This window comes from Manacus candei, unplaced genomic scaffold (assembly GCF_025592945.1).
Source record: "Manacus candei isolate 608988 ecotype Guabito, Panama unplaced genomic scaffold, ASM2559294v1 h1tg000313l, whole genome shotgun sequence".
Lineage (NCBI taxonomy): Eukaryota > Metazoa > Chordata > Aves > Passeriformes > Pipridae > Manacus > Manacus candei.
Window position 1 is genome coordinate 44,019 of NW_026138361.1, and position 11,214 is coordinate 55,232.

General features: G+C 67.4%; 2 protein-coding genes across 4 annotated transcripts; one reads left to right on the forward strand and one right to left on the reverse strand.

Annotated features, from left to right (window-relative positions):
• Positions 1-1,192: 1,192 nt before the first annotated feature.
• On the reverse strand, positions 1,193-3,167 carry PRR15L (proline rich 15 like). Its single transcript, XM_051775576.1, has 2 exons — positions 2,872-3,167; positions 1,193-2,003 (listed from the first exon to the last, which is right to left on the reverse strand). The coding sequence occupies exon 2, from the start codon at positions 2,000-2,002 to the stop codon at positions 1,703-1,705; it is 300 nt and encodes a 99-aa protein (XP_051631536.1). The 5' UTR covers position 2,003; positions 2,872-3,167; the 3' UTR covers positions 1,193-1,702.
• Positions 3,168-3,974: 807 nt separating this feature from the next.
• Positions 3,975-10,655, forward strand: CDK5RAP3 (CDK5 regulatory subunit associated protein 3). Of its 3 annotated transcripts, XM_051775573.1 has the most exons (15): positions 3,975-4,077; positions 4,300-4,357; positions 4,774-4,905; positions 5,123-5,223; positions 5,407-5,455; positions 5,850-6,028; positions 6,698-6,834; positions 7,346-7,493; positions 7,595-7,702; positions 8,254-8,329; positions 8,725-8,816; positions 9,357-9,562; positions 10,204-10,375; positions 10,454-10,519; positions 10,560-10,600. In XM_051775573.1, exons 1-14 carry the CDS (start codon positions 4,072-4,074, stop codon positions 10,517-10,519), a joined length of 1,530 nt encoding a protein of 509 aa, XP_051631533.1. In that variant the 5' UTR covers positions 3,975-4,071; the 3' UTR covers positions 10,560-10,600. The 3 variants fall into 3 exon arrangements, with proteins under 3 accessions (XP_051631533.1, XP_051631532.1, XP_051631534.1); XM_051775572.1 differs by having other exon boundaries at positions 10,454-10,655; XM_051775574.1 differs by having other exon boundaries at positions 8,257-8,329; positions 10,454-10,655.
• The last annotated feature ends 559 nt before the right edge of the window (positions 10,656-11,214 follow it).

Sequence of the window (11,214 nt, forward strand, 5' to 3'; positions counted from 1 at the left end):
CCACTAAACCCACCCCAAAATGGAGCTGGAGAACATCAAACCGCCCCTAAAAAGCCCCCGAACCCCTCAAAAGCGTCCCTGGAGAACCTCAGACCGCCCTTAAAAATCATCTGGAGACCTTCAAACCACCCTAAGGAGCCCCAAAACCACCCCTGAAGAACCTCAAACACCCCCCCCTTCCCAAAAAAGCCCCCAGTCCCCCCAAAAAGGTTCTGGAGACCTGAAAACCACCCTGAAAACCCTTCAAAGCTCCTCCCCCCCCCAAAACCCCCAAACCTGCTCCTGAAGAGCCTCAAACCACCCCAGAGAGGGTCTGGGGGACCCCAAGCCACCCCAAATGTGGTTCCCACCCTGAATGGGGGGAAGGGGGAGGCTGTCACAGCCCCTCCCAGTCGTACCCATCCCTCGGCACTGGGAGGGACAGGAGGGGACAGAGGCACAGGAGGGGACAGGGGGTGTCCCAGGAAGGGGCTGGGACCCCCCCCAGTCCCGGCGGGAGGAGCAGGACCCGAGCCCAGACCCCCCGGGCTGGGCGTTAATGATCCCACGGGCTCCTCCCTCCTCTCCCTCGTCGCTCCCTTCCCGGGACAAAGAGCAGCCCGAGAGCAAACACGGCCCTGGCACTGCCCCCGTGCCGGGAAACGGGCACTTGGCACCCGCCGGGCTTTTGTCGGAGCTGGGAAGTGCTCGGAGCCTGCGGAGTTGGGGCACGGCCGCGCCCTGCGGGGCAGGGAGGGCACCGCGGGCACCCCCCGTGTCCCTGGAACCCCCCCGTGTCCCTGGAACCCCCCCCGTGTCCCTGGAACCCCCCCGTGTCCCTGGAACCCCCCCGTGTCCCTGCTCCAGGGGGTCGGGCATTCCCCGGGATGGATTCCCCGGGGTGGCTCCGCTCCCAGTGGGGTCCTGGAGGGATCCAGAGCCCTCCTCCCACCCTGCCAGGCTGGATCCAGGGATCTGCCGAGCTCTCCCTGGAGCTGCCTCTGCTTCCACCCCCGCGGGGTCAGGGATTCCCCGGGATGGCTTTGCTCCTGCTGGAGTTCTGGAAGGATCCAGAGCCCTCCCACCCAGGGGCTGGGATCCACCAAGATCCCCCTGGAGCTGCCTCTGCTTCCACTGCCACGGGGGCAGGGATTCCCTGGGATGGCTTTGCTCCCAGTGGGGTCCTGGAAGGATCCAGAGCCCTCCCACCCTGCCAGGCTGGATCCAGGGATGTGCTGAGCTCTCCCTGGTTTATTAACAGCAGTTAATTGGCAGCAGGTGCCAGAGCTTCCAACACCCCCAGCAGCCAGCAGGAGCCCCCCGGGGTCGGCTCCCCCCTTCCAGCAGCGGGGAGCGATTCCCTGAGGAATGTTGCTCCTCCCGGGAGCCCCCCGTGGAGGCAGCTCCGGGGGGATTGGCCCAGCGGGGCAGGGAAGTGTCACATCCCGAGTTTTGGGGCTGACTTGGCAAGGACACGGCGTGGGACTGGGAGCTCGGGATGGGGAATGGGATGGGGGCAGAGCTGGGTGGGCTCTGGGCTCGGGGGGAGTGTCCTCATCCCAGTATGAACCAGTCAGCCTGGGGAGGGGCGGGGGGAGGGACGGGCTCAACCATCCCGGGTCCGTGATTATCCCTGGGATAAACCCCCTCCCGAGTCCTCTCTCCTCCCGGGGCCGCGTGGATCGGCATTCCCGGGGTGGCCGGAGGGTGACATCCCGCCGGGTCACTTCTCCTCCCTCTCGGCGGCCCCGCAGAGGTTCGGGTGCTCTGCCAGCGTCGCCCTCACTTTCTTCTTCTCCTTGAAGCGCCCCGAGTGGGAGACCTTGACGTGCTTCCCCTTGGTGCTCTTGTCCACGAGCTTCTCCAGGCGGGCGGCGAAGCCGGGGGGTCCCTCGGGGCCGGTGCCCTCCTGGGGGTCCCCCCCGGGGGCCGCGGGGCCGTCGGGGGTCTCGTAGAGCACCGTGGGCGCTGCCTGGCGCTTCCTCAGGAACGTCAGCTTCCACCAGCCGTGGCCGTCGGCCATCCTGGAACGGGAATTCGGGGGGGGGGTCGTGCTCCCTCCTGTGTGTGTGTGGGGGGTTCCTCGGACCCCCGGGACGTGATTCCAGAGGGATGGAAGCCGGCGCTGGCTTCGCTTGCGGTGCTTCCCCGCTGGGATCGGCGTGGGATCGGGGATGGGGGAGCACCCCGCGGGTACCAGGAAGGGATGCTCCATGGCTCGGGAATTCCGCAGCGCCGGGAAAAGGCCGCTGGCAGCGCCCGGGAGGTGCCTTATCAGCCACGTGTAGCGGGGCAGGGAGGGAGCCCGGTGAGCAAACAGGAACAGGAACTGGGAGCAGGTGGGAGCTGGGGAGGGGCCGGGGTCCCACCCCGGGACTGGGGTTGCCTCTCGCTGGAGGGGACGGGCGGGAGCGTTGGAAAGGCTTGGGAATGTTCCGGGAACGCTCCAGGAAGGCTCCAGCGATCCAGGAAGGCTCCCGGAGCCGCGCGTGGCTCCAGGGCAGGAACCCAGGAAGGCGGAGGAGCCAAAAGCTTCCCTGGCCGCGGGCAGGGACGGGATTCCCGGCGCCCTGTGCCCATCCCGGGGGTCGGCGCAGCCCCGTGTCCCCCCCCACGGGGCTGGGCCACCCCCACCCCCTGCCCGGCCCCTCCCCACTGTCACCCCCTGGCATCAATTTGGGGGGATAAAAAACCTCCCTTGTCCTCGCTGGAAATGGGGGCGAGGTCACAAAAATTAGGGCCACCAGTGGGGTGGTGGCCCCTGTGTCCCCCCACGCCCCCCCCGTGCCAGAGCCAGGTGGGACCACCCCCGACTGGTGTCCCCGGGGTGTCCCGGGGGTGTCCCCGGGGTTCCCACACCCCGTCCCCACCTCGGACACCCCGTCCCTGTACCTGCTGCTCCCACGCCCGGGGTGTCCCGGGGGTGTCCCGGGGGTGTCCCGGGGGTGTCCCGGCCGGGGGGCGCGGGCAGGTGCCGTTCACCTGCCGCCGTCCCGGTGTTCCCGTCAAGGTGAACCCGCGCCCAAACCCCTCCTGCCGGAGCAAACAGCGGGGCCGGGCCAGGCTCGGCTGAATATTCATGACGGGGAGCGGTGCCAGCGTCCCCCGGGTGGCCCCGGGTGGCTCTGAGTGGCCCCGGGTGGCTGCCACCGCACCAGGCTGGCCGTGGGGGCTCCGGTGTCGCCGCCCCGACGGCCCCGAGGTCGGGCAACCCGGGGGTCCAGGGCTCCGGCTGCCGGTGGGATCTGCCGAAACGGGGCCGGTTCGTGCCTCCCGCTGCTCCCCACGGGGTGTCCCCGCACGGGGTGTGTCCCCACGGGACGTGTCCCCGCGTGGGGACGAGCTGGTGGCTCCCTGACTCTGGACCTGGGGGTGGCACGTCCAGGATCCCTCGAGAAGCACAAGAGCCAAGATCCCCATGGGAACGGCAGAGGGTATCCCAGGTCCCTTGGGGATTCCTGGGAGGGGATAAAAGTGATCCCAGATCCCGGGGGGGAGTCAGAACTGATCCCAGATCCCTCATGGGTCCCTGGTGGAGAGTGAGAACTGATCCCGGGTTCCTTGTTGGGACATCCAGTGGTCCCTGAGGGATCTGGGATCTGCTCTAGGAAACCCCCCCAGAGATCCCCAAGGGATGTAGGGCAGGCTCTGGGGATCCCGAGGGGATCTTGGTTCTGTGCTGGGGCATCCAGTGCTTCTCAAGGGATCTGGGATCCCCGAGGGATCCGGGATGCGCTCTGGGGACAACTGGGGATCCCCCCTGGATCTGGGGTGTGCTTGGGACCGTGAGGGGCGGCTGTGGGGGTTCCCCGGGGGATTCCCGGCTCTGTCCTGGGGCTCCTCCGGGAGCAGGATCGGGATCGGGACCCTCCGAGAGAGACCCCGTGCTCCCATTGGTCCGGGCTGGACCCGCCCCTTCCCCTCTCCAGCCAATCGCGACGCCGGCACGTGACGCTGCCGCCGGGATGCCGCGTTCTGATTGGCGAGGAGGCGGGCCCTTTGGACAGAGCACGTTTTGATTGGCTGAGGGGCGCGCGCCGAGGCAGGGGATTGGCTGCGGCGGGGGAAGGCGGAAGCGGCGCTAATGGCGACATGGAGGTGTGGGATCGGGACGGGATCGGGATCGGGAAAGGGGCCGGGAGCGGGGCCAGGGCCGCGTTCGGGGAGCGGGGAAGGGCCCCAGGCCCGGGGCAGCGGGGACAGGCCGTACCCGGGCGCTGGAGCGGGAGGTCTTCCCCCTGACCCCGATCCTGGTGCTGCTCCTGGTGCCGATCCCGGTCGGGCTCCTCCAGCCCCGCTCCCTCCGTGTCCCCCCCGCAGGTCCCTCCCCAGGACTACCGGAACGTGCCCATCGACATCCAGACCAGCAAACTCCTGGGTGCGGGAAAGTCATCCCGGGATTTGGGGACCCCTCTGTCCCCTCCGGAGCCGGGGAGGGAGCCGGGAATTCATCCCAGTGTTTGGCCCTCCACTCTGGCTTCCCCTCTTTCCCCTTCAGCCATTTACAAACCGGGGAATTCATCCCAGTGTTTGGCCCCCACCCCAATCCCCCCTTTCCCCACCAGACCTGGAGAAGATCTGGGAATTCCTCCCTGTCTTTGCCCCCCCACCCCGAGCCCCCTTTTCCCCTCCCACACCTGAGAACGAGCCGGGAATTCCTCCCACCGTTCCTCCCCCTGGAACACGCAGGGTCTGTGCTTCCTTCCCACCCCTGGAGCCTCTCTTGGGGGGGTCACCCCCACCTTGTGCCCCCCAGGTGACCCCCTGTTCCCCCCTGTCCCCCCCTGTCCCCAGACTGGCTCGTGGACAGGCGCCACTGCAGCCTGAAGTGGCAGAGCCAAGTGCAGCTCATCCGGCAGCGGATCGACGTGGCCATCCAGGACATGCCGGAGAACCAGGAGATCAAACAGCTCCTGGAGGGATCCTGTGAGTGGCATCAGGGGGCTGGATCCCTTGGGAGAGCCGGGAGACGGGCTGGGAGCCTGTTCCCAAGGGTTTGGGGGGGGTTTGGTCTCCCCTGAGCCAGGAGATGGGAGCTGGTGGGGTCGGGAGTTGGGGCTGAGCTGGGAGGAGGTGACACCCCCTGGACTTCCTGGGGTGATCCCAGACTTCCCAGTGATCCCAGCCCACCCCCCCACCCCAGACCTGCACTACTTCCACTGCCTGAGGATTGTGGAGATCCTCAAGGGCACCGAGGCCTCCACCAAGAACCTCTTTGGCCGTTACTCGTCCCAGCGGATGAAGGTGAGACGGGGCTGGGAGCCTTCCTCACCATCCTCCCCTTCCTCACCCTCCTCATCTCTGCCTCCTTTTCCTCCTTTTTTTCCTCCTTTTCCTTTTTTTCCTCCTCTTCCTCCTCACCTTCCTCATTATCCTCTGCCTCCTCTTCTTCCTCACCCTCCTCATCCTGCTCTTCCTCCCCCCCAGGACTGGCAGGAGATCGTGACCCTCTATGAGAAGGAGAACACCTACCTGGGTAAGGCAGGGGGGGCTGGGGGGCTCAGGAGGGACCCTGGGGGGGTTGGTGGGATCTCCAGACTGGGCTGGGGAAGGGGCAGAATGTGCTGGAATTCCAAATCCCACCGGGATGGAGCTCTGAGGGGTCTGGGATGCCCCAAGGCCCGTGTGAGTGGATGGAATTCAGGCTCCAGCCTGGGATGGGGTGGGCAGGACACGATGGGATGGGACCCCCAGGTTGTCTGGGGCATCCCAGGGACCCCCACGGGTGGGTGGGATCCAACCCCCAGACTGGGACGGGGAAGGGACGGGATGTGCTGGAATTCCAAATCCCGCCGGGGTGGAGCTCTGAGGGGTCTGGGATGCCCTGAGACCCCCCCGGGTGACCCCCCCTGCCCTGGGTGCCCCCCCAGCTGAGCTCTCCAGCCTCCTGGTCCGCAGCATCAGCTACGAGATCCCGTCCCTGCGGAGGCAGCTCGGGAGGTGCCAACAGGCCCAGCAGGACTTTTCCCGGCGGGAAGAGGAGTGTCAGGTGGGAGCAGCCGAGCTCAGGGAGCGCTTCCTGGCCTCCTGCAAACAGTATGGAATCACTGTGAGTGCCTGGGGGGGACCAACAGCCCCGAAACCAGCCCCCAGCCCGCCCCAAAGCAGCCCCCAAACCCCGAAAACAGCCCCCCCCAAAATGGCCCCAAACCCCTCTGAAAATAGCTCCCAGCCCAAAAGAGCCCCAAACCTTCCAGAAACAGCCCCAAACCCTCCCAAACAGCCCCACCTCCCCAAAACGGCTCCCACCTCCCAAAAAACAGACCCCAACCCACTGAAAACAGCCCCCCCCCCAAAACAGGCCCCTCACATCCCAAAACAGCCCCCAAACCCTCCCAAACACCCCTTTCCCCCAAAAACAGCTCCCACCCCTCAACAACCAGCCCCAAACCCCACAGAACAGCCCCCTCCCACCCCAAACCACCCCCAACCTCCCCTCTAAAGAGCCCCTGACACCCCCAAACAACCCCCTCCCACCCAGAGCAGCCCCCACTCCCCCCATCTGTCCTGGGAGGGCTGAGACTGGCAGCAGTGTCCCTGTGGTGTCCCTGTGGTGTCCCTGTGGTGTCCCCGTGGTGTCCCCACTCCCAGGGCAGGAGCTGGGGGTCCGATGGTGACCCCACGCCCCCCCATGTCCCCGTCCTGCCCCCAGAGCCCCCCGAGGGGGGGCTTTGGCTGCCTGTCCCCCCCCCAGTGACACGTCCCCTGGTGTCCCCAGGGTGACAACGTGCGGCAGGAGCTGCTGGCCCTGGTGCAGGACCTGCCCTCGCTGCTGTCCCGTGTCGGGGACGCCGTGGGGGACCTGGGGGAGGCCATCGAGCTCTACCAGGCCTGTGTGGGCTTCGTGTGTGACAGGTATGGGAACAGGGGCACAGGGACAGACCCTCGGGGACAGGGGGACAGACCCTGAGGGGACAGACCCTAGGGGACAGGGACAGGGGGACAGACCCCCAAGGAGAGCTCCTCCTGCCCCCTGTCCCCAACGAGGAACTGTCCCCCAGTCTGGGGCTCTCTGGGTGGGGTTGGGTGGTCCCCCCCATCCCTGATGTCCCCCCATGGTGTCCCCAGCCCTGCTGAGCCTGTGCTGCCTCAGGATGATCCCCTCCATCCCTGGTGTCCCCCTCATGTCCCCAGCCCCTCGGAGGTGGTACTGCCTCAGGATGATCCCCCCTCATCCCCGGTGTCCCCCCATGGTGTCCCCAGCCCCTCGGAGGCCGTGGTGCCCCCCCCATCCCCGCTGTCCCCCCGTGCCCCCAGCCCCTCGGAGGCCGTGATGTCTCACCCCATCCCCGCTGTCCCCCCGTGCCCCCAGCCCCTCGGAGGCCGTGGTGCCCCCCCCATCCCCGCTGTCCCCCCGTGCCCCCAGCCCCTCGGAGGCCGTGGTGCCCCTGCTGCGGCACGTGTGTGCCCGCGGGAACAGCACGGTGCGGGAGTGGCGGACGGGCCGGGAGCCGCGGCGGGTGGAGCGGCCGGAGCTGCGGGAGGAGGAGCCGGAGCCGCCCCGGGAGGACACGGTCAGACCCCCTGAGGGACCCCAAACCCCTCTGCGGGGCCTTGGCGGGGCCCGGCTGTTCCCCCTCCCTCCCTAAAGCTTTCAGCGGGGTCCTTCCCACAGATCGACTGGGGGGATTTCCCGCTGGATCCCCCCCCGGGAGGGGACGGAGGAGCTGCCGAGGGGGGCGAGGAGATCGACTGGGGGATCACGGTGGAGCCCAGTGCTCAGGTGTGTGACACCCCCCCGGGGCTGGGATTGCCCTGCTCCAGGGCCTGGGGGTGTCCCGGCCCCATCCCTGTCACCAAGTGCTCCAACCCCACCCAAAACAGCCCCCAGACCCTCCCAAACAGCCCCCAAACCCTCCTAAACAGCTCCTAAACCCTCCCAAACAGACCCCTTCTCCCCAAAACAGCCCCCAAACCCTCCTAAACAGCCCCCAAACCCTCCCAAACAGACCCCTTCTCCCCAAAACAGCCCCCAACCCACACAGAGCAGCCCCCAAACCCTCCTAAACAGCCCCTAAATCGTCCCAAACAGCCCCTTTCTCCCCAAAACAGCTCCCACCCACCAAAACAGCCCCGACACCCCTAAAACAGCCCCTAAACCCCCCAAAACAGCCCTGGGGGGTCACAGTATCCCAGTCCCCAGCCCTGTGACCCCCCCTGGCTGTTCCCCCCGGGATCAGACCCTGCCCCAGGGCCCTGAGGGGTGTCCTGGGGGGTGTCCTGGGGGGTGTCCTGGTCCCCCCACCCCACCCCAATGTCACCCCTATGTCCCAGCAGGAGGGTGGCATCGACTGGGGGGCTGGAGGGGACGAGGAGGTGCAGATCACGGTGCTGGAGGCTGGTGCTGAGGGTGAGCAGGGCTTGGGGGGGGCCCCAGGGGGGCCAGGCAGTGCCCCCCACACCCTGTGCCCCCTGCCCAGCGCCCCTGGGAGTGCCCAGAGGGATTTGGGGATGGAGCAGAGGGCAGGGTGCTGTGCAGGGACCTTTGGGTGCTGGGTGGGCAGGGACAGTTGGGGTCCTGAGCCCCCTGACAGTGCCATGGGGTGATGCTGAGCTGGGGTGGGGGGTCCCTTCCCTGCCCCCCAAATCCCTCAGTGCCCCTGGGAGTGCCCAGAGGGATTTGGGGATGGAGCAGAGAGCAGGACATGGTGCTGGATGGGGACCTTTGGGTGGGCAGGGACAGTTGGGGTCCTGAGCCCCCCGGGGGGCCATGGGGTCCCATCCCAGCCCCCCTCACCCCCCCAGTGCCCGAGGAGGGGGTTGCCCGTGGCTCTGATGCCCTGACAGTGCTGGAAAACCCCGAGACACGGAACCAGTTCATTGATGAGCTCATGGAGGTGGGAGGGGGTGGGATGGGGCACAGGGAGGTGGGTGTGGGGTGGGATGGGGCACATGGGGGTGGGTGTGGGGTGGGATGGGGCACAGGGAGGTGGGTGTGGGGTGGGATGGGGCACATGGGGGTGGGTGTGGGGTGGGATGGGGGGCACGTGGAGGTGGATGTGGGGTGGATCTGGGGGTTCCTGGCCCCGTGAAATCCACTTGGGGGGATGTGAGGGCTCTTGACCCCCTGGGATCTTTTTCTGAGATTTCCTGGCCCCATGAGGGGCACGTGGAGGTTGGGGTGGGGTGGGATGGGGGGCACATGGGGGTGGGCATGGGGTGGGATGGGGCACAGGAAAGTGGGTGTGGGGTGGGATGGGGCACAGGGAAGTGGGCGTGGGGTGGGATGGGGCAGCTGGAGGTGGGTATGGGGTGGGCTGGGACATGTGGGGTGGGTGTGGGGTGGGATGGGGCAGCTGGAGGTGGGTGTGGGGTGGGCTGGGACATGTGGGGTGGGCTGCAGCAGGGCCGGACCCGCAGCCATCCCGTTCCCGCAGCTGGAGCTGTTCCTGGCCCAGCGCCTGGTGGAGATGGAGGACGAGGCCGACATCGTGGCCATGAGCCAGCTCCAGCTGGCCCCGGCCCTGCTGCAGGGCCAGACCAGCGCCCACGTGGGCTCCCTGCTGGGCACAGCCCGGGCCGTGCTGGCACAGCTCTGCTCCCGCAGCGTCCAGCACCTCTGCATGATCCTCGCCTCGCCCAGGTGCCAACCGTGCATGGGGAGGGGGCCTGGGGGACGGGGGGGAGGTGTCCCGAGGTGGGGATGGCACTGGAGGGGCTCTGGAGGTGCCCTGAGATGGGGATGGCACCCAGGTTTGATCTGGAGGTGGAGGTGTCCTGGGATGGGGGTGGCACCTGGGGAGGATCTGGAGGTGTCCTGGGATGGGGGTGGCACCTGGGGAGGATCTGGAGGTGTCCTGGGATGGGGATGGCACATGGTGTGGCTCTGGAGGAGGAGGTGGGGGTGTCCCAGGATGGGGGTGGCACCCAGGCTGGATCTGGAGCAGGATCTGGAAGTGTCGTGAGGTGACGATGGCACCTGGGATGGTTCTGGAGGTGTCCCAGGATTGGGGGTGGCACGTGGTGTGGCTCTGGAGGTGTCCTGGGATGGGGGATGGCATTTGGGGCAGATCTGGAGGTGTCCCAGGACAGGGATGGCACCTGGGATGGATGTAGAGCAGGAGGTGGATCTGTCCTGGGGTGAGGATGGCACTGGGGTGGATCCGGAGGTGTCCTGGGCTGGGGGTGTCTCTGGGGTGTCCAGGGGGGCTGGGGGTGTCTCTGGGGTGTCTGGGGGTGTCCCCAGGCTGTCTGGGGGGGCTGAGGGCTGGCTGTGCCCCCCAGGTACGTGGAGAGGGTGTCGGAGCTGCTGAAGCAGAAGCTGAAGCAGGCGGAGCTGCTCCTGGCCAAGAAGGAGGTGATGGCCCAGAAGCGCCGGGAGGCCCTGGCAGAGCAGGGGGCCCTGGAGCCCAAGCTCGACCGGCTGCTGGAGAAGACCAAGGAGCTGCAGAAGCTGGTGAGGGAGGTGGGGGGACCCCCCCAGGACCCCCCGTTTGCCCCCTGCCCGCCCTGAGCCCCCCGGTGTGTGTTGCAGATCGAGGCCGACATCTCCAAGCGCTACGGAGGGCGCCCCGTCAACCTCATGGGCATCAACCTGTGACCCCCCCAGAGGGGCAGGGGGGGCTCCTGCCCCCCAGAGCCCCCCCTTCACACCCCAGAGGTGCTGCTGGGTGGCCCTGGCCTCGCTGAGGGGGGTGGATTTGGGGGAATAAAGCAAATTCTCCCACTCATCCATCTGGATTTTTGGGGCAGAGGAGCCCCTAAACCCCCCAAGGGTGGTCCCAGGGATGTGAGACCCCCTCCATGCTCTGGCCCTGGGTTGGCCCTGGTGGGGGGGCAACCCTTCTCTGGGGGGGTGGATTTTGGGATACAAACAAATTCTCCCACTCATCCATCTGGATTTTTGGGGCAGAGGAGCCCCTAAACTTCCCAAGGGTGATCCCAGGGATGTGGGACCCCCTGTCCTTGGGGTGGCCCTGGGCGGGGGAGGGGAGCAGAAAAACCCTCCTGGGGGGGTGGCTGTTGAGGAATAAACCCAGTTCTCCCACCCCTCTGGATTCTGGGGGGAGAAGAGGAGCCCCTGAACCCCCCGAGGGTGATCCCAGGGGTGCTGCAGCTCCACGCCCTGTCCTTGGGGCGGCCCTGGAGGGGAAGGGGAGGGCCGAGCGGCCCCCCCGTGCTGACAGCCCTGCCCGGGGGGGGGCGGCGGGGGGCGATTGGATTTTAATTTCATAGCAGAGCAGTTGATTCATGGCCGGGTGTCGCCGGCGGTGACGCCTGTAATGACTTTCCGAG